Consider the following 27,315-nt stretch of genomic DNA (forward strand, 5'->3'; position numbering starts at 1 on the left):
GCCATCTGTGTTGTACTGACCACTCCTCGGAGCCTCTTTGGTCACAACTCACTTCCCCAATAAAGGGAAAATTTACTCCAAAGTCATCATCTAGTTCTGGACACCAAGAGTAAGATGAGATGCCTTCAGTATCCCATGCTCAGCCCTTTCAGTGTAGAGAACAGGCAGCTTCCACGGAAGAATTTTATGGAAAATATGCTCTCAGTTAAAAACAAAACCAAAAGCAACTTAGCAGGGTGTTCCCCCAACACGGGAAAATCCTACTCCTCAAGACCTCGCTTCAAGTTTCACCAAAAAACATCCCTAAGTATAACCCGGGCAGAACTCTTCCTTCACTGAATAATGCGGGCTCTTATACTCCCAGCCAGGCAATTCTGCACCAAATTATATGCGATTTTGTACTGTTTGCTAAAATTATATATGGTCTTGTGCTGTCTACTAATTGTTTCATGTGTACAAATGCCTTTTCTTCCCCCAATAAAGTGCATAAATTACTTAAGAAGAAGGCTTAATTTTATTCTTCAATTGTCTGTTCCTCCTGAGCATCCGAGAGACGGCTAACACACACGCCTGGGAAACCTCCCCTAGGGAAGGCAGACTCAGACAGAGGGCTGTGGGCTTTCTGTGGGTGGGGGATAGCACCCCATCCCTTCGCCAGCACCCTGTGACTCTCATCCAGCCTACCGCCAGCTCAAAGTCCTGTACCCCTACGCGCCACGAGTCCTCGCTAGTCCTCGGCTGGCCCCACTGCCTGGTACCCTCCCACCACTGCTCTCGAGAGGCAGAAGTAGCTCACACAAGACCATACAACTCGGCTGGTGCCCTCATTTAATCAGGCCGCTGCGAATGGTTGGCCAAAAGCAATAAGGGCATGACTGAGAGACTGTGGGAGTTTAATATAAAAAAATTAATAAAAAAAAAAGGGGGGGAAGGAGAAAGGGTCTACCTTTTAATAGGGCCCTAATTACCCAACTCATAGGATCAGCCCAAATGAGATGGGAGTTTATTTCGGGGTTTTTTTTTTAATTATTGTTTTTTTATATATATATAAATTGCTGCTATGTGTTTTCTTTCCTCTGAGCAATTATGCAGCAAGTACGTAAAGAGGGGAAAAAATATTAATTAAATATAAGGTAATTGTAGAGTTGGCCTGGAGAGAATAAGCCTGAACTCTGGACGATCACAGGCTACTAGGGTTTGAAGACTGCTCGGGGCCTCCCAGAAAAGAAAGAAATGAAAATCCAACCAAACACCAAGCAGATGAAGAGTAGAGCAGGAAAAAGAACAGCATCCAAAAACACAAGCCGAGCAAAGGGGCTGCAGGGCTCCGAACGCCCAGAAATCAGCGAGGCCGCCACTGCTTAGCACTCGCTGCTAGATAGAACCCCCAAGTGTTGAGCCAATCATGCCGCAAAAGAAGGACCAGCCAGCTCTGCTGGAGGTTAGTAGTCAGGTCAGTAGATAAAAATGTAAAAGGAGACCGAGGAGGTAGGGCTGCAGAGGACTACAGCGTTCAATTTGGACTTTAATCCAAAACCAACCACAACTCCAGCCTGCGGGGCACTGACAGGCCCCAGGAGAACACTCGAGCTTCCTAGCTAAGGGCCTGGCAAGGGGAAGCCCTTCTGAAGTCTTTGGCTTTCCCACCTCCCTGATCTCCAGGACAAACCCAGGCAATACCAAGAGTGAACTGAAGGCCCTATGGGGTGTGGTGGGAAGGGAGCCGGACTTAGGGTAACACTTGGTAACAGCGGGTATCACAGAAGACAACCACACTTCCCTGAAACTGCCCCAGCAGGGCTTGCGTCACCCTGGTCTTTCAGCCTCCGCCAAATCCAACTCACCTTCTGCCTTGGAAAGCCTGAGTGCGGGCTAGAATTCAGGCCTATTCACGCCAGCTAAGGGCCTCACATCACCTCCTCCCACTACTGCTGGAGGAGAGGCAAGAAAACCAGGCCTGGGAAACCAAAGCTGGGCGGTGCATCCCTGAGCTTGCTATCACCATCCAAACAAAGACAAAGCTCTAAACGCTGGCCCGCCATAAAACTTATCCGGTTAGTGCAGAACAGGTCTTGCTACCCAACAAACAGGATTTGCGGCAGGCCCGGAAATGCAAGCCAGGATGAAAATGTCGGGGCGGGGTGGGGGGGGGCGGTGGTTGCTGGCAGGGCCTGGGGCTCAGAACATCAAAGCAAAAGCACATCGTGAAGAAGGGTTACCTTCATTCAGTACTCAGGAGGCCACTGCCCTGTCAGTACTAGAAGTATTTCTTGTTGGTAGCGAGCATCACAAATGAGCCACCAGGCAAACACAGAACTCCCTGCCTTACCTGTTCCTCAAAGGCCACCGCACCGTGCCCTCACCCTGAAGGGCAAAATGGCTATTTCAGACAATCAAGTAGCAACTTGGTCCCAACCCCACCTCCAAAAGGTTCAGGTGTCCCACTGATCACTACTGATCAGCAACAAACAAAGCAGTGCTCCACGCCCTGCGGTGGATGCTTTCCCTTCCAGAAAAGACCAGGCTTTCCTAAGGAGGCAGCCCGCTAACCCCTACATGCCAGACAATAAGACATAAGTCAAAGGTCACTAAGTCTCCACACAGCACTTACTTTTGAGGAGACAATGAGGAGGCAAAACTACCGGGTCCTAGGGTTTCTCCACACTCGCACAGTATTTTCATGACTAGAAACGATACTATACATCTTGGGTACTTACCAGAGGCTCTCGAGGCACCACATTTTCACTTCCTGGAGTAGAGCTTGGCTGCAAAGAAAAACAGAAACAAAAATAAGATCACAGTGCCACCCAATGGACATCCAAAAACCAAAGATACGCCGTTCTCAAGCCACACACCAGCACCTGTTCCTCCTACTTCTCACCAGCTCTCAGACTGTAGAGGGCTCCACGGTGGGCTGCCTGTACGAAGTGGCCCGCCCACGGAGTCTGAATGTGCTGGTGAACTTGAAGAGACTGCTTCTGCGTTCACTGCCACAGCACCTCAAGGAGAAGGCTAGGTTTTGCTTAGGAGGGCCCGAGATCAGCAGGTGAGCAGCGAGGGCTGCGGACCATCACAAGAGCCACAGGAAAAGCAAAGTCCGGGGGAAAGGCTTCATGTGAGAGGGAAAATTCCCTTTTGCCATCTTCCCACCGAGCGACCAGGAAAAGCAGAGACAAAGTGGAGAACAAGATCCAGCCACAAGAGGGCCCCAGGTACCCACAATCTGGATTTTCTCTGGGCATCTACTTGGAGTCAGGAAGCAAAGAAACTAGGGACAATGGTTCCTACTCTCACCTATCACCGAGGACCCCAATCCCCAGCAGTAAGGAAGCTGGAACCTGCTGTGTAAATAAGCTAGTGACGGGCCTAAAGACCAACTGGCCGGCAAGGAGTATGCGGCCCACTCGCCGGCCGCAGTCTGTTACCCTCTCCTCTCACTGCATCTCCCATTTGCCTCCAACCCTTGGCTGATGATCTGGCCAAATTTAGAGAAAGGAAGAGACAGAGACAGACAGACTCAGAGGAAACTCACAAATCTCCAAAAGACTAGAACAAGCAGTTTGAGGGAGTTCTGATTAGTTTACTGTTACTGATGTTCAAGCCAATTTCCAATTATCTACAGATAATATCCAGACAAGTGCAGCTCATCTGTGGGTCTCCGGAGCCAGCCTCCGGCCTCCATACTCCTCCCAACTCATTCAGATGGCAAGTGCCAGGCCTCCTGCTGGGGTGGGGGGAAGGTGGGAGAGGAAAGAGTCCAGTCCACAGAGGGTCCCCAAAGATCTCCTTGCTCCCCGTTGCCCCCGAATGGCTGGCACATAGCACAATGACAAGGACTCTGCTAGGAGAAAGACTCTGTCTCCTCATCCGAAGTCCCAGGACGAGGTCAGCCCACATGAAACCAAGTGGAAAGTCTCAGGAAATTTGAGCTCCTGTTCCCGGCCTCCCCTCCCCCACCCTGCTTGCTCCCTCCTAAGGCTCCCAGTGGGGAGGAATAACCTCCCGCATTTAGACCTCTAGCCCTGACTCCCTCCATTCAGCCGAACTTCCGGCCTCCTCTGGATTCAACAAGTTCCTCCTCAGGTTCCCGATCCTCTCCCTCTGCCACAGGTCCTCTTCCAGTGTTCCCTGTCTGTGAGAATGGCACAGTCTTCCAGCAAAATACACAAACCCGGGTCCAAAGGACCATTCTGGACAGCTCTTCCTCTCCCACTCACCAGAGCTAACACATTATCAAGTCCTGCCAACATTCCTTCCTAAATATCCATGGAATCAGTCCGTCCACTTCCCGCCACTTCTACTACCATCACTTCGGTCAAAGCTTCCAAAATCTCCTCCCTGGACCACTGCCAAGAGCCTTCGCAACCGTTCACCCACATCCATGTTGGCTGGCTTCTTCTAATTCATTTTCCACGCTGCAAACAGACTATAATTTCAAAACAGCAATAATCAGATCTCGCCCCCGCCCACCCCAGCAAACCACTACAACAATGGCTCTAACACAGAAAACCCTCTCAATGTGGCCACAAGAGCAAGAGCGTAAGACTGTTTTAAAAAAACAGACCAAAAAAGACCCCAGTGGCAGAGAGATGCTCCCGATTTGATAGGCACAAAGGTGCTCTCTCTCCTGATGCCCAGGCGCCGACCTCCCCCAGCCAGAAGGTGTGCCCAAGTGCTGACCTTGAGGCACGACAAAGACCGATGGCACACACAGCTCAGGTCCGAGCACCTGGCTGAACACCCTGTCCCATGCCTGCCCCGAGGCTGGGTAACTCTGAGTACATCCTATGTCAGTCTGGCCTGTAGTTCTTTGCAAAGAAGAATAAGGTTCAATTCAACAATTATTTTTTGAGAGGCGCCGGCACAGAGGCAAGTGCATGAACTTTGGCAGCAGTAAGTGAGTGACGTAGGGCTATTGCTCAACCTCCCCGAACCTCAGTCTCCCCACCTGTGGGAATAATGGGGAAAATCCCACCACCTCGCGTTCAGGGTGAGATGAGCGGACAGAAGGTATATGCTCTCGCTCCTCCGCTCAAATACAACCGACAGACTTCTGCTCTGTCCGTGATGGATTCTGGGACCAGATTTAACCTCCCACTGTGAACAATTAGAAAACTAAACAAAATACAGGACACCACTGTTTGTAGACACTGGATAGTACTGATTCTGGACAGAACAGAAACAAATGATATGACCCTACGGTCACTCTGGTTTTCTGCCAAGAGGCATGTTTCAGACGAAGAAGGGGAATGGGGTCGGCAGGGCGGGGGGAATCCCAGCACAGCATGGCGGTCTCTTGCTGAGTTGAGGAAACAGAGATTAGGGTTCAGGGAGGCTAAGGCAGCTGAAAGTTGTAAGACCAAGTTGTAGAGAGGAGAGGGCTATGCCAAAAGAGAGCTCCAGAAACCTGCACAGAGGCTCCCTGAGTAAATGTGTGCACAGTAACACGTGTGCAAGCACAGAGTGAAACTCCACTGGCTGAGAAATAGCAATGAAGAAGCCGTGAGGTGAATGGCCCCCGGAGCCCTCAAAGGCCCTTGTGAGCCATGAGCACCCGAACGGGGTGTCCTCACTATTCGGTTAGAGCACTCAGTGGAGACCTGGAAAGACCACAGCCTGATAGCGGAAGGGCAGACTATCCTTAGGGTAAAGGCCATCCTAGGTCCACCCTAACAAAGCTTAAAAACAGGACTTGATGGGATCAAAATGAACCGAAAGTAACGCAACTACCTACCAGAACAAATCTCAACACTCTTCAAAATAAGACCACAAAATCCAGACCCTCAACAATGTAAAAATTCACAGCATCCAGCACCCAATCGATAATCTCAAAGATGGGGGCGCCTGGGTGGCTCAGTGGGTTAAGCCTCTGCCTTCGGCTCCAGTCATGATCTCAGGGTCCTGGGATCGAGCCCCACATTAGGCTCTCTGCTCAGCGGGGAGCCTACTTCCTCCTCTCTCTCTACCCATCTCTGTGCCTACTTGTGATCTCTGTCAAATGAATAAATAAAATCTTTTAAAAATAATAATAATCTCAAAGATGTCAAAAGGCAGGGAAGTGTGATCCATAATAATAAGAAAAATTAGAAGAAATCATTTACAGACAACATTAAGACAGGTGTCATAACTTTATTCAAGAACTTAATGCAATTCTAAAAATACATACCTGATTCGTTATGTTGCATGCCTGAAACTAATAGGACATATGTCAATTATGCCTCAATAAAAAGAAAATTCAAAGGAAAACAGGATCATAGTAAGGAGAGAAATATATTGCATAAAACAAAAGTAGAACTTCAAGAGATGAAAATATAGTATCTGAAATAGAAATTTCACCAAATGGGAATGACAGTAGATTAGATACTGCAGAAAAAAAGGTAAGTGAACTTGAAGACACAACAACAGAAAATGACCAAAATGAAGGGCAGAGAAAAAAAGAAAAAGAACAAAAAATACTTGAAGAAATAATGGATGAAAATTCTCCAAGTTTGATGAAAACTACAAACTCCAAAATCCAAGAAGCTCAACAAATCCTAAGCAAAGCAAACACATAGCATTCTAAAGCACTATACAAACTGCTAAAAACCCATAAAAAGGGAGAAATCTTACAAGCAGCCAGAAATCAAAGAAAACCATTACCTACAAATATTAATCAAGACCAAGAATGAATTCAGACTTCTAATCAGAAGATATGCAACCCAAATAAAAAATATAATAGCACTGTATCTTTAAAATGCCTCTGAGGGGAAACCTGTCAACCCAGAACTCTATATCCAGTGAAAATATATTTCAAAAAGAAATACAAAATAAAGTACGTGCTTGCTTCAGCAGCACATATACTAAAATTGGAACAACACAGAGAAGATTAGCATGGCCACTGCACAAAGATGACATGCAAATCTGAAAGCATTCCGTGTTTTTTGCAACGTGTAGAATTTCTCATTTATTTCTTTCCTTCTATTTTGGGTTTCATTTGCTCTTATTTCTCTAGCATATTTTCTAAAGTTAGTATGGTACTCAAAATGTTATTTCCTTCCCAGCACTGCTTTGGTTGCATTCCACAAATTTAAATTATATTGTTTTCATTTTTGTTCAGCTCAGAATATTTTACTTCCCTATGATTTCTTCTTTCCCCCATAATTTAGAAATCTGTTGTTTAATTTCCAAACATTTGGGATCTTTCCAGATTTTTTTTTCTATTATAGATTTCTAGTTTTTTTTTAAAGATTTTATTTATTTATTTGAGAGAGAGAGAATGAGAGGGAGCGATCAGGAGAGGGGGAAAGTCAGAGGGAGAAGCAGACACTCTGTTGAGGAAAGAGCCTGATGCGGGACTCGATCCCAGGACTCCAGGATCATGCCCTTTAAAGGGTCCGCCCGAAATTCTCTCTCCCTTTCCCTCTGCCCTCCCCCTATTCGCATGCTCTCTAGCTCTCAAAATAAATAAAATCATTAAAAATAAATAAATAGGGGTTCATGGGTGGCTCGGTGGGTCAAAGCCTCTGCCTTTGGCTCAGGTCATGATCTCAGGATCCTGGGACTGAGCCCTGCATTGGGCTCTCTGCTCAGCAGGGGGCCTGCTTCCCCCCTCTCTCTGCCTGCCTCTCTGCCTACTTGTGTTCTCTCTCTCTCTGTGTCAAATAAATAAATAAAATCTTTTTAAAAATAATAAAATAAAGTAAATTAATATGTAATGAAACTTAAAAAAAAAAAAATTCTAGGCCCAGGTGGCTTCAGTGGTGAATTCTAGTAAACATTTAAGGAAAAAATACAACCAATCTTATACAAACTTTTTTTTTTTTAAGATTTCATTTATTTATTTATTTGTCAGAGAGAGAGAGAGAGAGAGAGAGAGCAAACACAGTCAGGCAGAGAGAGAAGCAGGCTCCCTGCTGAGCAAGGAGCCAATGTGGGACTCGATCCCAGGACCCTGGGATGATGACCCGAGCCAAAGGCAGTGACCCAACCAACTGAGCCACCCAGCCATCCTTACACAAACTATTTTAGAAAAAAGAAAGAAAAAAACAGTAAAATTTTCCAATTCATTCTATGAGGGCAACATTACCTTGCAACATGACCTTAATACCAAAACTAGACAAAGATTTCACACACACAAAAGAAAACTACAAATCAATACCTCTCTTAAACATAAATGACGAAACCCTTAACAAAATACTAACAAACCAAATCCAGCAATATATAAAATGGATAACACATCATAACCAAGGATTTATTCCACAAACAGTAAGTTGGTTTAACATTTGAAAATCAATCAACATGAAGCATCATATTAATAAAGAAAACAACAGGAACAACAGATAGCAAAAAGAGCACATGCCAACAGTCAAAACACATAATTTTTTCAAAAACACTCAACAAATCAAAAAGTTGAAAAAAATTAAATCTCCTCCATTTGATAAAGGGCACCTTCAAAAAAACTTACAGCTAATATCATATTTAAATGTAAAGACTGATTTTCTAAGATAAAGAATAAGGCAAGAATATCTATTCTTGGGGCGCCTGGGTGGCTCAGTTGGTTAAAGCCTCTGCCTTCGGCTCAGGTCATGATCTCAGGGTCCTGGAATCGAGCCCCGCATCGGGCTCTCTGGTCAGTGGGGAGCCTGCTTCCCCGCTCTCTCTGCCTACCTCTCTGCCTACTTGTGATCTCTCCCTCTCTCTGTCAAATAAATAAATAAATAAATATCTTAAAAAAAAAAAAAGAGTATCTATTCTCAATACTCCTCTTAACACTGTATGAGAAGTCCTAGAGAGCATATGAATTGGAAAGCAGTAAGTAAAGCTATCTTCATTTGCAGATGAGAGGATCATCTACAGAGAAATCACACAATCTACCAAAAAAGCTATTAGAATTATAAGTGAGTGTAACAAGGTTACAGATACGAGAACAATATACAAACTCAATTTTATTTATTTTATTTTTTTTTTTTTATTTCACCCATCCCCCCACCCATCTCCCCTCTGGCAACCATCAGTCTGTTCTCTACAGTTAAGAGTCTGTTTCTCGGTTTGTCTCTCTTATTTTTTTCCCTCTGCTCGTTTATTTCTTAAATTCCACATATGAGTGAAATTATATGGTATTTGTCTTTAACTTATTTCACTTAGCGTTATACTCTCTAGCTCAACCTATGTTGTTGCAAATGGCAAGATTTCACTCTTTTTTTATGGTTGAATTAACATTCCATTATATAGGGGCGCCTGGGTGGCTCAGTCAGTTAAGTGTCTGCCTTCGACTCAGGTCACGGTCCCGGGGTCCTGGGATTGAGCCCCAAATCCGGCTCCCTGCTCAGTGGGGAGTCTCCTTGTCCCTCTGCCCCTAGTGCTTGCTCTATCACTCTCAAGTAAGTAAATAAAATATTTTTTTAAATTCCATTATATATATTCATATATGTACATATATATAAATATATATCACACTTTCTTTATTCATTTATCTATCAATGGACATTTGGGCTGTTTCCATAGTATGACTATTGTAAACAATGATACAATTTTATTTTATTTCTGTATACTAGCATTCAACAATTAAAAATGAAATTTTAACATGACAACCATAAACAGCATGCCAAAATATGAAATATTAGAAGGGAAATTTAACAAAATGTGCACATGACCCACAAACTTAAAGCTACAAAACACTACTGAGAAAAATAAAAGACAACCTAAATGAGATACGTATCATGTTAATGAATTAAAAGATCAATATTGACGGGGCGCCTGGGTGGCTCAGTGGGTTAAAGCCTCTGCCTTCGGCTCAGGTCATGATCCCAGGGTCCTGGGATTGAGCCCCGCATCAGGCTCTCTGCTCAGCGGGGAGCCTGCTTCCTCCTCTCTCTCTGCCTGCTTCTCTGCCTACTTGTGATCTCTGTCAAATAAATAAATAAAATCTTAAAAAAAAAAAAAAAGATCAATATTGCCAAGATGTCAATTCTCCCCCAAACTGATCTATAGATTCTACACAATCCCAACAAAAATTCCAGCAAGCTTTTCTGTAAGAATTGATAAAGTGATTCTAAATTTGTATGAAGGGGTGCTTGGGTGGCTCAGTCAGTTAAGCATCTGTCTTCATCTCAGGTCATGATCTTGGGGTCCTGGGATCGAACCCTGTGTCGGGCACCCTGCTCAGCAAGGAGTTTGCTTCTCCCTCTTTTCTGCCCCTCCCCCTGCTCATGCTTTCTTTCTTTCTCTCAAATGAATAAATAAAATCTTAAAAAATAATAAGTGAAATGAAATAAAATGAAAATTTTTATGGAAATGCCATGGACCAAAGCTAACACAATTCTGAAAAATCAGTCAAAAGACATTACACTACCTGATTTTAAGATCTACTATAAATCTACAGCAATCAAGAGAGCATATCATTTGCATTAGGAGAGACATAGAGATAAATGAAACGAAACAGAGCTCAGAAACTGACCTACGTATATACAATTTTTAAATTTTTTAAAAAGATTTATTTATTTATTTGAGAGAGAGAGCATGAGTCGGGTGAGGGGCAGAGGGAGAGGCAGACTCTCTGCTGAGCAGGAAGCCCGATGTGGGGCTCAATCCCAGGACTAGATCCAGGATCACAACATGAGCTGAAGGCAGACACCTAACCGACTGAGCCACCCAGGTGCCCCCAATTTTTTAATTTTTGACAAAGGTGGCAAGATAATTCAATGGGGGAAGGGTAACCTGTTCAAGAAATGATACTGGAATAAGTCATATCCATACGGGGGAGTGAACCCCAGTCTCTACCAATACGCACATGAAAAGATCCTAATGTTATTAGTCATCACAAAAAAACCACAAGGAAATACCACTACATACATACTCAGTAGAATGGCTAAAATTAAAAAGACACAATACCAAGTGCGGGTATGGATGTAGGACAGTGGAATGTTCGTATACTGCTGGTGAGAATAAAAAGCACAACTGTGTAAAAACACTTGGGCAGTTTATTATAAGACTAAACATATACTTACCATATGACCCAGCAATTCCACTCATAAGTTCTTATCAAAAAAGATGAAAACATATCTTCTCAGAATACATGAGTATTCAGAGCAGCCCCACTAGAACCAATCATATGGGGGAACAGACTCAAAGGTAATTCCCAGGACCCCCACTTCCTAGTATTCTGCCCCTGTATGGTCCCACTGAGAGCGGGCAGGACCTGTTGACTTGCTTTTGGCCAACAGGACATGGCAAACATGACAGGATGAACGTAATTACATGTATGTGGTTACACTATGTACGACTATAATGTCCATTTTGCTAAGAGACTCTCTTCCTCACTGGCTTTGAAGAAGCCAAGAGACCATGTTAGGAAGACCCCTGTGGCAAAAAACATGTTGGTAGCCTCTGGCTCACTGCCAAAAACTGAGGTCCTCAGTCCGCAGGCCAAAAGGAACTAAATGCTGCCAACAGCCACACGAGCTCGGAAGCAGATCCGTTCCCAGCCAACACCCAGATGAGATCACAGCCCCAGCAGACACCTTGATTTCTTGTCTTGTCAGACTCAGCTAAACTGTGTCCTGACTCGTAGAAACTGAAACAAAAAAATGTGTGCTCTTTTTGGTAATTTATGTAAATTTGCTGTAATGCTGTTATGCAGAAATAGATAATTAACAGAATCCAAATGTCCATAAACTGACTAACAGATCAACAAACTGTGGTATGTCTATACAAGAGAATATTACATACTAATAAAATATAATGAACTACTGATACAACAACGTAAGCTTCACAGACATTACTGTGAGCAAAAGAAGCGAGACACAAAAGAACACATACACTATGAGTTCATTCATATGTAATTCTAGGAAAGACAAATATAATCAATATGACAGAAAGTAGTTCAGATTTCCTGAGGCCAACGGCTAGGATTTACTGGGACAAAGCATAAGGGGACACTTAGGAAAATTGGAATTATTTTGCTCTTGACCGTGGTGGTGGTTACACAGGTATATACATTTGTCAAAACTCATTAAACTTACCACAACACACCTCTTAGAATTCCACAGTAAAGTTTTTGTCCATAAGGACTTTGTCACTCAATAAGCTATTAATGTATGAATTTTAAGTCACGATGGGGGCAACCTTTAGGGGGTTGGACAGGAGGGACACCAAAGGGGCTTCTGAAGGCCTGGTAATGTTTGATTTCTTAATGTAAGTACTGGTTACACAAGTATTTTCACCATTAGAATTCACTAGGCCGGACTCATAATTTGTACACTTTCTGAGTATATGTTAAACTTCAGTTAAAAAAAGAAAAGAATAAGAAAAAATTTAAAGACTAGGGGATCATTCTAGATTAAAGCATATGAAAGAGAAAAATCAATGCAATCCTTATTTCTTGATTGGATTTGGATTTTTCTTAATTGGGAGAATCTGAATGTGGACTGTATTAGTAAATAAGATTTTATCAATACTAAATTTCTTTTCTTTTTTAAGATTTTATTTACTTATTTGACAGACAGAGATCACAAGTAGGCAGAGAGGCAGGCAGAAAGAGAAGGGGAAGCAGGCTCCCCGCTGAGCAGAGAGCCCAATGCGGGGCTCGATCCCAGGACCCTGGGATCATGACCTGAGCCGAAGGCAGAGGCTTTAACCCACTGAGCTACCCAGGCGCCCCTCAATACTAAATTTCTTGTGTGATAACGGTATCACGGGTATATAAGAGAATAACCTCACTCTTATGACAAGGTGAGGTATGATGTTCATAACTCACCCTCAAATCTTTTAAAAAAATATATGTAAAGAGACAGAAATAAAGCAAATTCAGCAAAATGTAAACAGTGTATCTTGAAGTTTTCATAGGAGTTTTACAAGAGTTCTCTGTATAATTTTTTCAACATTTCTAGAGGTTGGAAATTTTTCAAAATAGAAAAAAGGTGAGGGGGAAAGTATCTTGTTTGAACTACTGTGATTCAAGAGTTCAACAGATTTCCAAAACTACCCATAGATTCTCGAAGAGAACCAAGGCAGACTGAATACCGACTGAAGCAGATACTCTTTACGTCCACAATTTCAGTCGACCCTCAGAACAATCCTGCAGGGTAATCGCTATTTTACCAAGGGGAAAACAGGGTCAGAGTGGTGGAGTGGCAAGTCCGATACGCGTGAGTGCTAGAGTTCAAAGTCTGTCAGGATACAAGGTCATGCTCTTCTACTCCCTACTGTCTTCACTGTGCTCTTCTCCCTTCCCTGCTTCTGGATTTTCTCAGTCCCGAATATCCTACATCCAGAGAATCTCGACAGATTTGAAATCTATGTTCTGTAATATATTCAATAGTCAGTAACCACTAAACAATCAGACTGAACTGTGCTTCTGCTCTTCATTGAAGACAACTGGTGGGGAAGTACAGAAACAGGGATAACAGCTCCTGTTCTTATGGGCCACACCACATACAGACTAGAAGGGCCTCTCGTAAGATCAACCATGCACACCAGAGTAACATGAAAAAAACAGAACAAGGGTAGGAAGCAATAAATCTGACTTCCAACTCCAACACACCATCCTGAAGAAAGACTAAAAAGACCACCATTATGAAAAAAAGCAAGTATGTTACTGATTTCCAAAAGTCACAAAGGACAACTAGAATAAACACCAACATTCAGGATATTCCTTTAAATTGGAAGGAAATTACTCCAAAACAATTAAAAGAAGAACTTTAGTGAGCTGGCAGTCAATATGTGAAAAATCATACCCCCCCAAAAAAAATTATAAGACTTGAAAAAAGATTTCTCATTTGTAAGTGAAAATCCAGAGTTTAATGAATGCAATAATAACAGATAACACACTATGTCAAGCACTGTTCTAAAATTAAGTTAATTTAGAAGCACCTAGGTGGCTCAATTGGTTAAGTGTCTGACTCTTGGTTTCGGCTCAGGTCATGATCTCAGGGTTGTGGGATCAAGTCCCCATTGGGCTCCACACTCAGTGGGAAGTCTACTTGAGACTCTGTCTTCCTCTCCCTCTGCCCCACACCTGCTGGTGCACACGTGTGCACTCTCTCTTTCAAATAAATAAATCTTTAAAATAGGGGCTCCTGGGTGGCTCAGAGGGTTAAAGCCTCTGCCTTCAGCTCAGGTCATGATCCTGGGGTCCTGCGATGGAGCCCCGTGTCAGGCTCCCTGCTCAGTGGGGAGCCTGCTTCCCTTCCCCTCTCTCTGCCTGCCTCTCTGCCTACTTGTGATCTCTGTCTGTCAAATAAATAAATAAAATCTTAAAAATAAATAAACAAATAAATATTTTAAATTAATTAATTAAGTGAGTTTATTTATTCTCAGAGAAATCCTTTGAGATAGGCACTGGTGTAATTCCTATTGTGCAGATGGAGAAACTAAAGCCAAAGAAGTACCTTGCCCAAGATCACACAGCTGTTAAGTAGTGGGGCTAGGATTCTAAGCCAATAGAGATGGCTTTGGAGCCCACACCACTGTTCTACACTGTCTCTCAAAGGAAGAAAGGGTTGGGTATCATCCTGTATCTTTCAAAATGAGAGACTGAGGCCACAAAGCCAACCAACAGGCCTTCTATGAAACAAATACTGACGCAGCCCCAAAGGCAAAATGTGTTCTTTCTTACAGACCAGGTTTGCAGGGAATCATCCAAATAGTCCCTTCAATTCCATTCTGCTTTGACTGGAGGAATGGGAAGCCAAGTAGATCAGGACTTGAAAATAAAATGACAAGCAACTGCTGAAAAGAGTTAGTTCATTTAGTAAGTGTGCATTTGCAGCTTATTGTTAGACAGTGACAGAATTTGGCATGAAGAGCCCAAGACTGCCAGCGTATTCTGATGCAATCCCCTCTCTACCAGCTTTGGAAAGGAGGGCAAAGGAGAAGCAGAGCTGAAAACCAAACAAGTGCTGGCCAAACCCTCTGAAAGGACCTTAGACCCCTTCTACACATACCGAGAGGACAATTTCCAGAACCAAAGGAATCCTCGGGCACTACAACGGTTCCAAGTGGCAAGCGTTTTAGTAACCTTCACAGCACTGGCAAATTAAAAGTCCTAGAAGAATCAGGACTGAAGACCCCTTTAATCTCAGGCTGTGAACATTCCTAACATATAACAGTTAAGAAAGGCCTAGATTCTGAGAAGCCTCAGCATTTGAGCATGCTAAGAGGGAGAAAGCAAGAAAGAAGGCCCCCTCCTCTGAGACACTCCTACACTCCAGAATTTCTGACAGTGAGAAGGCCAGAATCAGTCTTAGTTATTTCCCATAATTTACAATCCAGACATCTTTCTGAATCACGCACTCTGCTAACAGAAGCTGGTCTGGGGAACACACAGCTCCTCTTAAGTGCTATTCCTGTAATAGACTTATCATGAAGAATATAACAGTAAGAAACTTTAAGCAGTGTTCTTCTCCCAAGGAAGGAAAATACCAGTAACTTGTGAAAAGTCTACAGGTGTTTCAAGGAGGTGGGAGGTGAATGATGAAGTCCAGACTGGAACCATTTTCTTCTTCCTCTGTCTAATCCTAACTAAATTTAAGCATGTGTGCTAACTAGTGGAGTCACACATCTGGGTTTAAATCCAGACCCAATCAGACACATGATTTAGGGCATGTTACAGACCTTAAGCATCCACTTCTGTGAAATGGCGGTTAATAGCCTGATTTTCATAAAGGTCATAATGAGCACTAAACAACCATAAACGTTAATTTGTTCCCAGCATGACAGCACACCCTCAGTAAATGCTAGGCATCGCTTACCCCATCCATCTCACTCCAGCCCACTCCACCTCTGAATTTCAAATCCTTTCCTAGGCCTTATCATCCACTGCTTCCCGTGTACATCCACTGCAGACGTACAGGCAAGAGCACTGGCCCTCAAGGTCCCCTAAATGGAATGGGAGTTAGCCGAATCGGTGTCTGAAAAGCTAGAACGCAGTCCTTTGGCAGAGAAAACCAAACTCTGGGAAGCAAGGACGGATCCTCAACCAAAAGCCTGGTGGCGTCTGTTGTTTACAAGTGAGTCCCTTTCCTACCAACGCACTGCGAGGGTCCAAGTACGTTTCCGACCCTCCAATTTGGCAGGGAAAGCGCAAAGGTGACAAAGAGGCTAGCAGTGGGGCCACTTCAGCGAGGCTGAGGCTGTGGGAAAGTGGGAACCTTGGTGGAGTCAGGGCCCTCCTGGGAGGGGACAACCGAGAACGATCGAGCCTCTCACCCCTATCTTCTCAAGCAGGGGCCCTTACAGCTCAGGGCTGGAGGCTTCTCAAGGGTCCTGCCACCGTCCCGGCCAAGCGCAAGTGGAGCCCGAAGGGCCCTCAGGCTGGAAGTGGGAGCCCGCGGGTGCCCCCGAGCCCGAGCTCGGGAATGTGGTCTAAGAGGGGTCACCGGGGGAGGGGCCGGACGGCTAGGACCTGAGGAGGGGCGGGGCCGAGGAGGGGGCAAGAGGTCGGGGCCACTCGCTGCGGAGGCTCTGGGCCCCCGCCCGGCTGCCAGCCGCACGCCGAGCGCCCCCTCCAGCCAGGGTCCCCGCCACTACGGCAGGGCAGTCCCACTCCCCTTACCTGGCTCGGCTGCTCTGCCTGCTCCGAGGACGCCATCTTTCTGAGGCCTAACTAATCTATCGCCGCTGGGCGAGGCTTCTCCCAAGCGCCCTCGCTCTCGCACACACGCCCAGACAGAAGTAGCCGGAACTGAGCTGGTCGATGGCAGGCACGTAGGGAGTAGAGTGAACTCCCACGTCTTGGTCACCTCACGCTATTGCCACTAGGTCTCCGCTGGCCAGGAAGATCCTAAGTCCGTCCTTTTTGCATTTTTATATGTGTATTATTCTCATTGAATTAAATCTCTGCCCATCCCCACGATGCCTTGGGTACAGGCAGGGACTCACGAAGTCTTTAATAAATGAATGAATGGGAAGAAACTTGGAAATTAATTAATTTATGGTTCAGTTCAGTACCCTTTGTTGAATGCCTACTATTTGCCAGCCACTTTGGTAACCGCTAGAAATAAAAAGATCCAAGACTCAGCTCCTGCACACACAACTACAGCATCTTGGAGATAGGAGTCTGATAAAGGTTTGCAGATCTATTAGGAGAAAGCTGAATGGAGTTTTTTTGGAGAGGAGAGGCTTCCACATTCTTACTTTATAGTACTTAGATTTTTAAGCTAACTATAAAATTACACGAAAAGATTGCATGTATTAGAACTTAGTTCGTATTGCAGTTGTGTTTTGTGATTGATTATGGAGTGTTCAAAACGGTTGCCTCAAGTAACAATTCCCCCTACCAAAAGCTGTTTTATTTTATTTTTTTTAAAGATTTTATTTATTTATTTGACAGAGATCACAAGTAGGCAGAGAGGCAGGCAGAGAGAGAGGAAGGGAAGCAGGCTCCCTGCCGAGCAGAGAGCCCGATGCGGGCTCGATCCCAGGACCTTGGGATCATGACCTGAGCCAAAGGCAGCGGCTTTAACCCACTGAGCCACCCAGGCGCCCCCCAAAAGCTGTTTTATTTTATTTTTTTTTTAAGATTTTATTTATTTATTTATTTGACAGACAGAGATCACAAGCAGGCAGAGAGGCAGGCAGAGAGAGAGGAGGAAGCAGGCTCCCTGCCAAGCAGAGAGCCCGATGCGGGGCTCGATCCCAGGACCCTGAGATCATGACCTGAGCCGAAGGCAGCGGCTTAACCCACTGAGCCACCCAGGCGCCCCCCAAAAGCTGTTTTAAATGCCTACTCTTTCCTTAGGAGATATCTTATTTTCTTATATACAAAACATGAAAGAGACTCAATGAATATGGACTATTTTTTCTTTACATAATATGCCCCCACTTTTAAACGAGGAAACTTTTTGATTTTGTTTTTAATTTTTTAAGATTTTATTTATTTGTTTGTCTGAGAGAGAGAGATATCACAAGTAGGCAAGGCGGGGGGGGGGGGGGCGGGGAGGAGGCTCCCCGCTGAGCAGAGCCCCCCCCCCCCCCCCCGCAGGGCTCCAACCCGGGACCCTGAGATCTTGACCTGAGCCAAAGGCAGAGGCTTAACCCACTGAGCCTCCCAGGTGCCCCTGATTTTTTTATTATTATTTTAATGTTTAATTTTTTCAGAGTGGGTAAGTAGCAGTATTAGAATAAAGATGAATTTATTGCCAAGCAGCATCTGGACAATCTCAAACTGTGATGCGGTTCGCATTTTCCCTTTCCCCTCTGCTTTCTTTGAGACCTTAATGTTTAATCTAGTTGTGTAAGCATTTTGTTCCGGGATCCCAACCCAATTTGCACAGCTAAACCAGGGAATCGAACTGGTGGAAATGTATTTTATGCTTCTCTGTTACATTTTCAGCAGGACTGAAAACTACAGTCATCAATTTTTAAACTGACTTCCTTCAGATTATCCTGAAAGTTGGGACATCTTACAGATCTTTTCAGTTTGGAGAGGGAAAACAAATTAATACAGTACAATGACAGATTGTTCCATTTAAAAATTAACATTATGCATCTATATATGTAAACAAGAGTGCTCTAAAAACACAAGGGAGTATATATGCGTGTCTTTCATAATGCAAAATAAATCTCTGTTGACCTCATTTTGATCCCGGTACTGAAACTCCTAAATATAAAGTACAAAAACACTCCCCTGGGCGGAACTGAGCAACATAACGAAGTAGGCTTCGAACCAAGAGACTACAGCTCCCGGCATGCCCCCGAAGCCATACGTGATTAGCCGCAACTAAGACTACATCTCCCGGCGTACCTTGGTGGTACGCGTGATTTGCCGCAAAGAGAACTACATCTCCCGGCACGCCGCGGGTGGGAGGAGGGCGCCGCGCCGAACCTCCGTGACTTACCCGAGTCAGTCAGGTCCCACCCTGAAGAGAATGGAGGTGGTCGGGGAAGCCGAGACTGAAACCCGGGCTCTGAAGCCTTGTCTGCTGCGCCGCAACCACAGCCGAGAGCAGCATGGCGTGGCGGCCTCCTGTCTCGAGGAGCTGAGGAGCAAGGGTGGGCGCGGGAAGCGGGCGGAGGCTGTGGGGGCCGGGGTCGAGGCCGGGGCTGGGGCTGTGGCTGCGGGGAGCGGGCCCGGGTGAGGATGTCTGGCAGGGGCGAAGCCGGGTCAGCGGGAGCGACTTGGGACGGAAATAACCGACGTGGGCACAGCGATTGACAAGTTCCAAAGCGATTATCTCGTGTGAGACTCCTAATGGTGGGAAGGTAGATGGGAAGCAATATGCAAATTAAGACCGACTCGACTCGGGTGCATTGCCTAAAATCACTCAGACCTCGGACCAGACCCAGCCCGGGGTGTATTCCTGCCACCCGGGCTCCCTACGGTGATCCTGGCGCCCCCAGCTGAGCCCCCGAGCGGGGTGGGAGCGCCTTTCCACCGTCAGTTCTGGCAGGCACTTGTGCGGCCAAGAGGGAAATGCTACGGACCATTCTGGAGTTGAGGCAAGGAGCGGGTGCTGTGAATGACCAGAGTTCTGAGTCCCGGCCCCACACTGACTAGACGCCTGACCTTGTACTTAAGCAGCCCGCGACCCTCAGTTTTCTCATCCGCAAAATGGGTATAATATTTCCAGCCCTGCTTTACAGGATGTAGTCAAAGGGGATGTCAGTGTTCAGTGCTTTTTCTCAGTCGCCAAGACCCGAAAGATACCAGACAGGAATCTTTCAGAGACCCAGGAGCGGCCAAAGCGTTATAGATGCTTTAGTGAGATGGTTTCTGCCATACCAACGCGAACATAATTTTCTGGACATTAGGGTGCTTAAGTTTTAGTTCCCCTTGAGTGCATTAGCTGGATGCGCTGGGCACAGAAGCTTGTGTTAAGTGTTTGTCTTCTCTGGAGCTCAGCCTTTGCAAGACTTGCGGTTCTATTTGGGTGCTGGACAGCATTGCCCAACCATATATGTCGTCTCGTGGCTACTTTGCTGCTCACTCTCATCCCAGTCGCATTTTAGACTTTGTCATCACCAAATGGGAGGTGCAGACCTCCCTGGACAAGCCTCTTGCCCTGTGACAATAAAGATGAGAAGCTTCTGATACAAACTTCTGCTTCTCTTGTGCCTTCCTGTAGGTTAGAAAGGATGCAGAGATCAATGCTTCAAAGAACACTAGGCATTTCCTTTTTTCTATTCTTTTTCTTTTCCTTCTTTTCTTTCCTTTCTCTCTTTCTTTCTTTCTTTTGACTTTTGACACAGGAGGATTTAAGATGACCACCGAGTAAATGAATGAAAGACTGCTCGTTCCCATGGAATCAAATCAGTCTTTGCTTTCTTTTTCAAACCAAAACCGTCTTTCAAGTAAAGTTCTGCGAGGGCCTTCTTTTTTTTTTTTTTTTAAAGATTTTATTTATTTATTTGACAGACAGAGAGAGATCACAGTAGGCAGAGAGAGAGAGGAGGAAGCAGGCTCCCCGCTGAGCAGGGAGCCCCATGCGGGGATCGATCCAAGGACCCTGGGATCATGACCTGAGCCGAAGGCAGAGGCTTAACCCACTGAGCCACCCAGGCGCCCCGTGTGAGGGCCTTCTAATGTGGAGGTAGAGAAGCTACCTCAGGAGTCAGTCCGTGGGTTTAAATCTCAGCTCTGACACTTACTGTGTGACTTTGGACAAGTTACTTAACCTCCCTGGGCCTTGGGTTTGATATCTGTAAAATGGGAATAACAATCATCCACACTTAGAGGATTTTTAGGAGAATACTGTATGCGAGAAGCACTTAGTACTAGGCATGTGGTAAGTGGTATATTTGCCAGTAGTTTTAGTTGTTATTGTAGTTACGTTAACTACCAGGAATTTTGCTATGCTCTGGGAGCATATATTAGTGAGAGTACAGGGACAGATGTAATTTCCTTATGGATACTTTGTCAATTGCCAAATATTTTATTCCTCTCAGCCTGTGACATTCTGGCCATTGATAAGTCCCTGGCTCCAGTCACCCTGGTTCTGGCAGAGGATGGCACCATCGTGGATGATGACGATTACTTCCTGTGTTTACCTTCCAATACCAAGTTTGTAGCGTTGGCCAATAATGAGAAGTGGGCGTACAGCAATTCAGGTAAGAAACCCTGGTCACATATAAAGTCATCTATGCAATACAACATCCACTGGGATTCGTTTTACTGCACAGACGCCTAGTTGCTGTTTGTCTGGTTCAGCATTGACGCAGCCGACATTCACTGAGCCCCTTCTGCATGCCGCGTCGTGGTGCTGAATCTTGGGGTAAAGATGAATGAGATGTGAGCCCGGTTCTCAAATAACTTAAAGACCAATAGTAACTTAAATGTGGCGTGGCAGGGAGATCCAGGCAGAGTCAAGCTGTCCAGATTCACTCCAGAGTACTATTTGCTAGCCACGTGACCTTGAGCAAGTTCCCTAACTTCTTAGCACCTTACTGAGGTAATAACTGTAGTACCTCTCTCTCCTAGGTGTGGTAGGGCTGATAGAACATAATATATACCAAACCAGGCTTTCTCGACAATACTATTGACATTTTGTGCTGGAGAATTCTTTGTTGTGGGAACTGTTCTGTCCATTGCAGGATGTGAGCAGCAACCTTGGCCTTTGCCGGCTAGATGCCAGCAGTATCTCTTTACCCCGATTGTGACAACCAAAAATGCCTTCAGACATTGTCAAATGTCTTCTGGGGGGAGGCAAAATCACTCCCAGTTGAGAACCACTGATAAAAAGCCTGTAGATCTTGCCTGACCTACAGAAAGCTCTCAGTAAGTGTTACACTATCATCATCACTAGAGATACAAAGGGGACTAATATTGATGAGCAAGGATCAAAGGCTAAGAAATGTCCCCATTGGAGAGAGCCACCATGCCGCCAAGTTGAGGAAGTCACCCTCCAGCAGTGGCTCTGCCAGCCGCCTTTGTGCTCAGCCCCAGGGACAGCAGACAGTGGCTAGAGCTCCTCCAGTCAAGGATGAGACTAACCCCAAGCACAGGAGAAAGCGCTGGGGACAATGAACGTTTTTATGTACGGAAATGGGGTGCATGCAGAAATACAGCCCACCTAAAGGGAAGTGTGGTAGGGTCCTGGGTGTGCGTGACCGTGCAGCAGGTTTTAAGTGGCTTCTTTCCATAAGAAGGATACAGAGCAGTTTCAAACAGGAAAAAATCAAAGGTGGGAAAGAAGGGAAAATAGAGGTCCTAGATGAGGCTTGGCTTTCCTCTGAACCCCTGAGGAAATACTCTTCCTTCACCACTGAAATTATCCTAAATGGTCAGGGAAGCACGTACGGTATCCTCGAGGCCTGTGTGTTGGAGGAGGAGGTGAACATAGCACCTCGGGTCTCCCTGTGACTGGCTTCCCCCCATGTCAGATGGAGGCACAGCGTGGATTTCCCAAGAGTCCTTTGATGTGGATGAAACAGACAGTGGGGCAGGGCTGAAGTGGAAGAATGTGGCCAGGCAGCTGAAGGAGGACCTGTCCAGCATCATCCTCCTGTCCGAGGAAGACCTCCAGGTAAGCCCCCTGCACAGCCTGCAGCCACGCTCACCCAGCCTCCGCTGCCCCCAGCCCCTTCGTGTCCAGGCATCTTGCCAGAATAATTTCATTATTTCTTAATTTTCAAACACTGCTTTGGTGACAACCAAGACTCTTCATTTTTTAATCCTCGCACCTAGAGTAGAAAATACAGAAGCTCAGGGGCGCCTGGGGGGTGTGGTCAGTTAAGTGTCCGACTCTTGATTTTGGCTCAAGTCACGATCTCACAGTGGTGAAATGGAGCCCCGCATCAGGCTCTGTGTTCAGCACGAAATCTGCTTGAGATTCTCTCTCCCTCTGCTCCTCCCCCTGCTCTCTCACTCTCCATCTCTCTCAAAATAAATAAATAAAATCTTAAAAAAGAAAGAAAAAATACAGATGTCCAGGCCCCACTAGACCTATTTAGGCTCACAGAGGGGGGCGGGGAGTTAAGGACATAGCGCCAAAGAGTATGAGAGGAGCCAAATGAAATCCCAGTTCCTTCACTACGACTTTGAGCCAGTAACTTAGCCTCTTTGCCTACCTTTCCTGTCCAGTAGAACTGGGATAAAAATAGTATGTGTTAATTCCAAAAAAGATTTCTTGAGCCCCTGCCCTGTACCTGGCAGGGTCCTGTCCAGGGGGTGCAGTGGTGAACAAGCCAGACCCAGAATCCTGATGGAGGGAAGCGTCTTAGATGGGTAGCAGGTGGGCGGTGTGCCGAGAGCAGCCGGGCCGGTGGTCTAGACGGGGAGGTCAAGGGAGGCCCCTTCGAGGAGTGGCTTTGGCAATTTTTAAACTTATAAGCTTATATATGTGAATAAATAATATGAATCCAGTCACATGGCTCAAAATCTGGGGGGTATGGAAAGCTATCCTGGTAGCCCCCGAGTGAAAGCAACCCAAACGCCAGGCACTGATGAACGGGTGAGTGGGATGTGGCCCAGCCGCACGGTGGCGTGTCATGCAGCCCTTAGAGGAATGCCGTGTTAACACGCGCTGTGACATGGACAAGCCTTCAAAATGCTGTGCTAAGTGAGAGAAGCCAGACGTGTAAGACCACGGATTTATAGTTGCATTTATATGAAGGGGCCGGAATAGCCAAATCCACAGAGATAGAAGGTAGGCGAGTGGACTGCCTCGAGCTGCGGTTGGGGGAACGTGGAGAAGAAACGGGGAGTAACTGCTAGTAGGTACAGTTCTTTTCGGGGTGGTGAGAATGTTCTGAACTGGATCGTGGCGATGACTGCGCGGCTTTGTGAAGGTACTAAACCCACCTAGGTATGCCCGTCCTATGGGTGAATTGTGAGGTGTGTGAATTATATCTCAATAAAGCTGTTTGCCTGGCCTGGTCGGAGGCAGGTGGGAGGAGGTGCTGGGGGAGGGGGAGGGGTATACATGAAAAATCTTACTCCTGCCCCAGATACTACATTTCCCTTCCCAGAGATAACCAATCTCTCAGATTCCCATTCTAGGGCTATTTTATATACTAGTAAATACAAATATATTTTCTTCTCCCCTATATTACACAAGTGGAAGCATATTTTCTCTTTTTTAAAGAAATATTTGGAGAGGGGCACTTTGGTGGCTCAGTCGGTCGAGCCTCCAGCTTGATTTTGGCTCACGTCATGATCTCAGGGTCATGAGATCGAGACCCGCTACAGGCTCCATGCTCAGCAGGGGGGCTGCTGGAGATTTTCCCTCCCTCTCTGTCCCCCATCACTGCTCACGCATGCACATGTGCTCTCTCTCTAAAAAAAATAAATCTTTTTTTTTCCAGACAAACAACTCATTTTATTTTATATTTTTTAAAGATTTTATTTATTTATTTGACAGAGACACAGTGAGAGAGGGAACACAAGCCCGGGGAGTGGGAGAGAGAGAAGCAGATTTCCCGCTGAGCAGGTAGCCCGACTCGGGGCTCGATCCCAGGACCCTGGGATCATGACCTGAGCCGAAGGCAGACGCTTAATGACTGAGGCACCCAGGTGCCCCATAAATAAATCTTTTATAAAAAAATATTCGGAGATTATTCTAGATCAGTATCTGAAAAACACTTGTTCTTTTTTACCACTGCATGGTATTCCATTTTGTGGTGTACCATGACTTATTTAAGGAGTCATCCCCATTGGGTGGACCTTTGGGCTATCATCAGTCCTGCTGGTCCAGACAGCGTGACCTAAAACTTAGACCAGTGTCATCTCACCCACATGCTTTCTATAGAATAAATCCCCAGAAGTGTAGTTGGCAAACATTGGCAGGTTCCCTAGAGGCGGCAAGGACACGAATTGCTGAAGGAAGGAGAGAGCCTGCCGGGTCGGGGCCATTGGGTTTTGAAAGTTTTTGTAGGTTTCTTTTCTTTCTTTCTTTTTTTTTTTTTAAGATTTCATTTATTTATTTATTTGACAGAGAGAGATCACAAGTAGGCAGAGAGCAGCTAGAGAGAGGGGGGCGCCTGCTCCCACCCTGGGCTCGATCCCAGGACACTGAGATCATGACCTGAGCTGAAGGCAGAGGCTTAACCCACTGAGCCACCCAGGCGCCCCTATTTGTAGGTTTCTTAAAGTCTGTTTTGCTCATTAGGTGCTCATTGACGTTCCGTGTTCCGACCTGGCTCAGGAACTCTGCCAAAGTTGCATCACGGTGCAGGGGCTTCAGAACACCCTCCAGCAGGTGCTTGACCAGAGGGAGGAAGCCCGTCAGTCCAAGCAGCTCTTGGAGCTCTACCTCCAGGCTTTGGAGAAGGAGGGCAGCATCTTGTCAAAGCAGCAAGGTAGGAACCACTGGCCAGGGGAGTCCCCCTGAGGGCCGAGGGCCTGGAGAGCCTTTCCTGGGGAGAGAACCGGGGCTTATAATGGGGTCAGACAGGAGAGCAGCCGCAGCTGCTGGTGTCCTGAAATGAAATGACTTGCTTCCGTCCTGCCTGACTGATTGCTGGGTGTGCGGCGGTGCACTCACACTATGTGCTGTCTCCGTCACGTCTGCTTTGCAGAGTCCAGCGCCGGCTTCAGTGATGACATGGATGCAGTCGATGCGGGGACTAACCACGAGAGCTCCTCCGGAGTCACCCTTATTGGCCAGGTCCTTACTGCACTGAAGGAGAAGCCGGCCCCAGAGCTGAGTCTGTCTAGCCAGGATTTGGAGGTGGGCGAGAACCAGGGACCCTGAGCTGCACCGAGCCACTCCCCCCGGGGGTGCAGTGTTGCCCTCCAGAGGCGTGTGCGTGGGCGCTTTCCACCTCTGCAGACCCTGACTCACAGCTGCCCGTTTGCAAAGCATCTCATTTAATCTATATCACATGGCTTGAGCAAAACGGGGTGCACTCCCTCAGATCGTCAAACATTATTCTCTGGGGCACAGCGGGTTATGGAGTGAGCAAACGTTGACAGGGAGGAATGGCAGGGCTCAGGTGTCTGGTTCTGTCGGCCCCGGAGGACGATCCATAGTCGGTGAGGCACATGCGGGGTGTAGTGAAAGGCACGCCTGCGGGGGTCCTCTTGTGCTGGCTCCACAGCCACGGAACCAGAAGCCGGATGCCACTTCTCGTTCTTCATCCTTGTCCCTGTCCCAAGCACCTCCCCGGAGTCTCTGGGAGGGAGGAAACCTGTTGACTTGCACTGGGCTACATTTCCTGTAAGTGGAGGACTTGCCTTACCAGAGATCCTTTCCTGGCGGTGTTGGAGGGTAAGAAAAGGCCTGTGGCCGCCAAATGCGAAAGAAAACTGCCATTTCCTTGCCAGGACGTAGCCCAGGCTGGTGCGGCCTGGTCTTGTTCCCCTAAAGAAGCCCATGGGAGCCTGAGAGCAGAAGTGGTGGTTCTCAGTGGTTCTCGTTCTTGCCGCAGTTGGTCACCAAGGAAGACCCCAGAGCGCTTGCCGTTGCCTTGAGCTGGGACGTAAAGAAGACGGAAACAGTGCAGCAGGCCTGTCACCAGGAGCTCAGCCTGCGTCTCCAGCAGGTGCAGAGCCTGCGTTCTCTCCGGAGCATGTCCTCGAGGAAGAGCTCGCCACCTGGAGAACCGAGGGAGCCCAAGCGAGCCAAACAAGAGCCTGTGTAGCCGCCGCTGGAGAACCTGCAACCTTGTTTTTATTCACAAGGAATACCTTCAGCCTAATTCCCCGAGCTGCTGCCTTACTGTCAGCCGCCCCACCCCTCCACCCCCGTCTTACAGGGTGTTCTCCGGGAACAGGCCGGAGGACTGGCCTCCTTCCCTTCCAGAAGAGCCCTTCCACCTGTTGGAATGACGAGGCTGCGTCAACAGAACCCCGCCTCTTCTGATGACAGCTTCTTACGTTCTCTGTTTGAAAGAAACTGTCAAGGACAGTGAAAAAAAATTTCAGACGCACTATCCTCGTTCTGAAGCCAGAACTGCGGAATTCTAAGCACAAATGATAGTCGAGAAGGTGACAGAACGGAGTTGATGTTCGGCCACAAACTCGCGTCTCAAGTTAATGAGTTTTTTGGTTTGTGTAAAGACACATATTAAGTTTGCAGACCACAGGGACATATGGTGAGTGCAATTTGCCATTTCTAATTGTGAAATTATATCTGTTACCACTGTGAGACTGTTTCCAGTTTTCTAATATGTTTCATCAGCAGGGGGGATGAAAGGTCATTAAATCGATCTCCATGTGATATGACTGTGAGTCTCTCTGGGTACAAAGCAGAGCCTTCTGGTTTGTATACTTCCTGTTTCTGTACAAACTTGGTCTTTAGGTTTTGTACTCTGACTTGGAACAGATTTCCATCCAGATGAATGTCCAGCATGACATTCAAATTCATGCATGCTATGGGCCGATTCTTCGTTGTCCAGAATCATCCTGCACAGGCAGGCAGAACTGGCATCGCCCGCCTCCCTCCACCCACTCAATGCCAG

General features: G+C 46.3%; 2 protein-coding genes and 1 non-coding gene across 5 annotated transcripts in view; 2 read left to right on the forward strand and 1 right to left on the reverse strand.

Moving 5' to 3' along the window:
- PEX14 (peroxisomal biogenesis factor 14) overlaps positions 1-16,632 on the reverse strand; it is a 136,868-nt gene extending 120,236 nt beyond the window's left edge. The window contains exons 1-2 of one of the 2 annotated variants that reach the window (XM_047726163.1): positions 16,532-16,632; positions 2,718-2,765 (exon numbers count right to left, since the gene is read on the reverse strand). In XM_047726163.1, coding sequence (XP_047582119.1) covers positions 2,718-2,765; positions 16,532-16,567 — 84 coding nt within the window. In that variant the 5' untranslated portion in view covers positions 16,568-16,632. Of the gene's footprint in view, positions 1-2,717; positions 2,766-4,217; positions 4,501-16,531 lie in introns of those variants that run through there. The other variant, XM_047726164.1, reaches the window with a different exon arrangement.
- On the forward strand, positions 6,816-6,922 carry LOC125099450 (U6 spliceosomal RNA). Its single transcript, XR_007127177.1, has one exon. It is a non-coding gene; the product is annotated as a U6 spliceosomal RNA (small nuclear RNA).
- Positions 16,633-18,775: 2,143 nt separating the features above from the next.
- Positions 18,776-27,074, forward strand: DFFA (DNA fragmentation factor subunit alpha). Of its 2 annotated transcripts, none has more exons than XR_007126404.1 (6): positions 18,776-18,969; positions 20,863-21,024; positions 22,297-22,439; positions 25,023-25,212; positions 25,432-26,123; positions 26,284-26,425. XR_007126404.1 is itself a non-coding variant. In XM_047723803.1 (6 exons), the coding sequence occupies exons 1-6, from the start codon at positions 18,846-18,848 to the stop codon at positions 26,494-26,496; spliced, it is 984 nt and encodes a 327-aa protein (XP_047579759.1). In that variant the 5' UTR covers positions 18,776-18,845; the 3' UTR covers positions 26,497-27,074. The 2 variants fall into 2 exon arrangements, 1 of the variants encoding a protein (XP_047579759.1); XM_047723803.1 differs by having other exon boundaries at positions 25,432-25,583; positions 26,284-27,074.
- The last annotated feature ends 241 nt before the right edge of the window (positions 27,075-27,315 follow it).

The sequence above is a fragment of the Lutra lutra genome, chromosome 4 (assembly GCF_902655055.1).
Source record: "Lutra lutra chromosome 4, mLutLut1.2, whole genome shotgun sequence".
Classification (NCBI taxonomy): domain Eukaryota; kingdom Metazoa; phylum Chordata; class Mammalia; order Carnivora; family Mustelidae; genus Lutra; species Lutra lutra.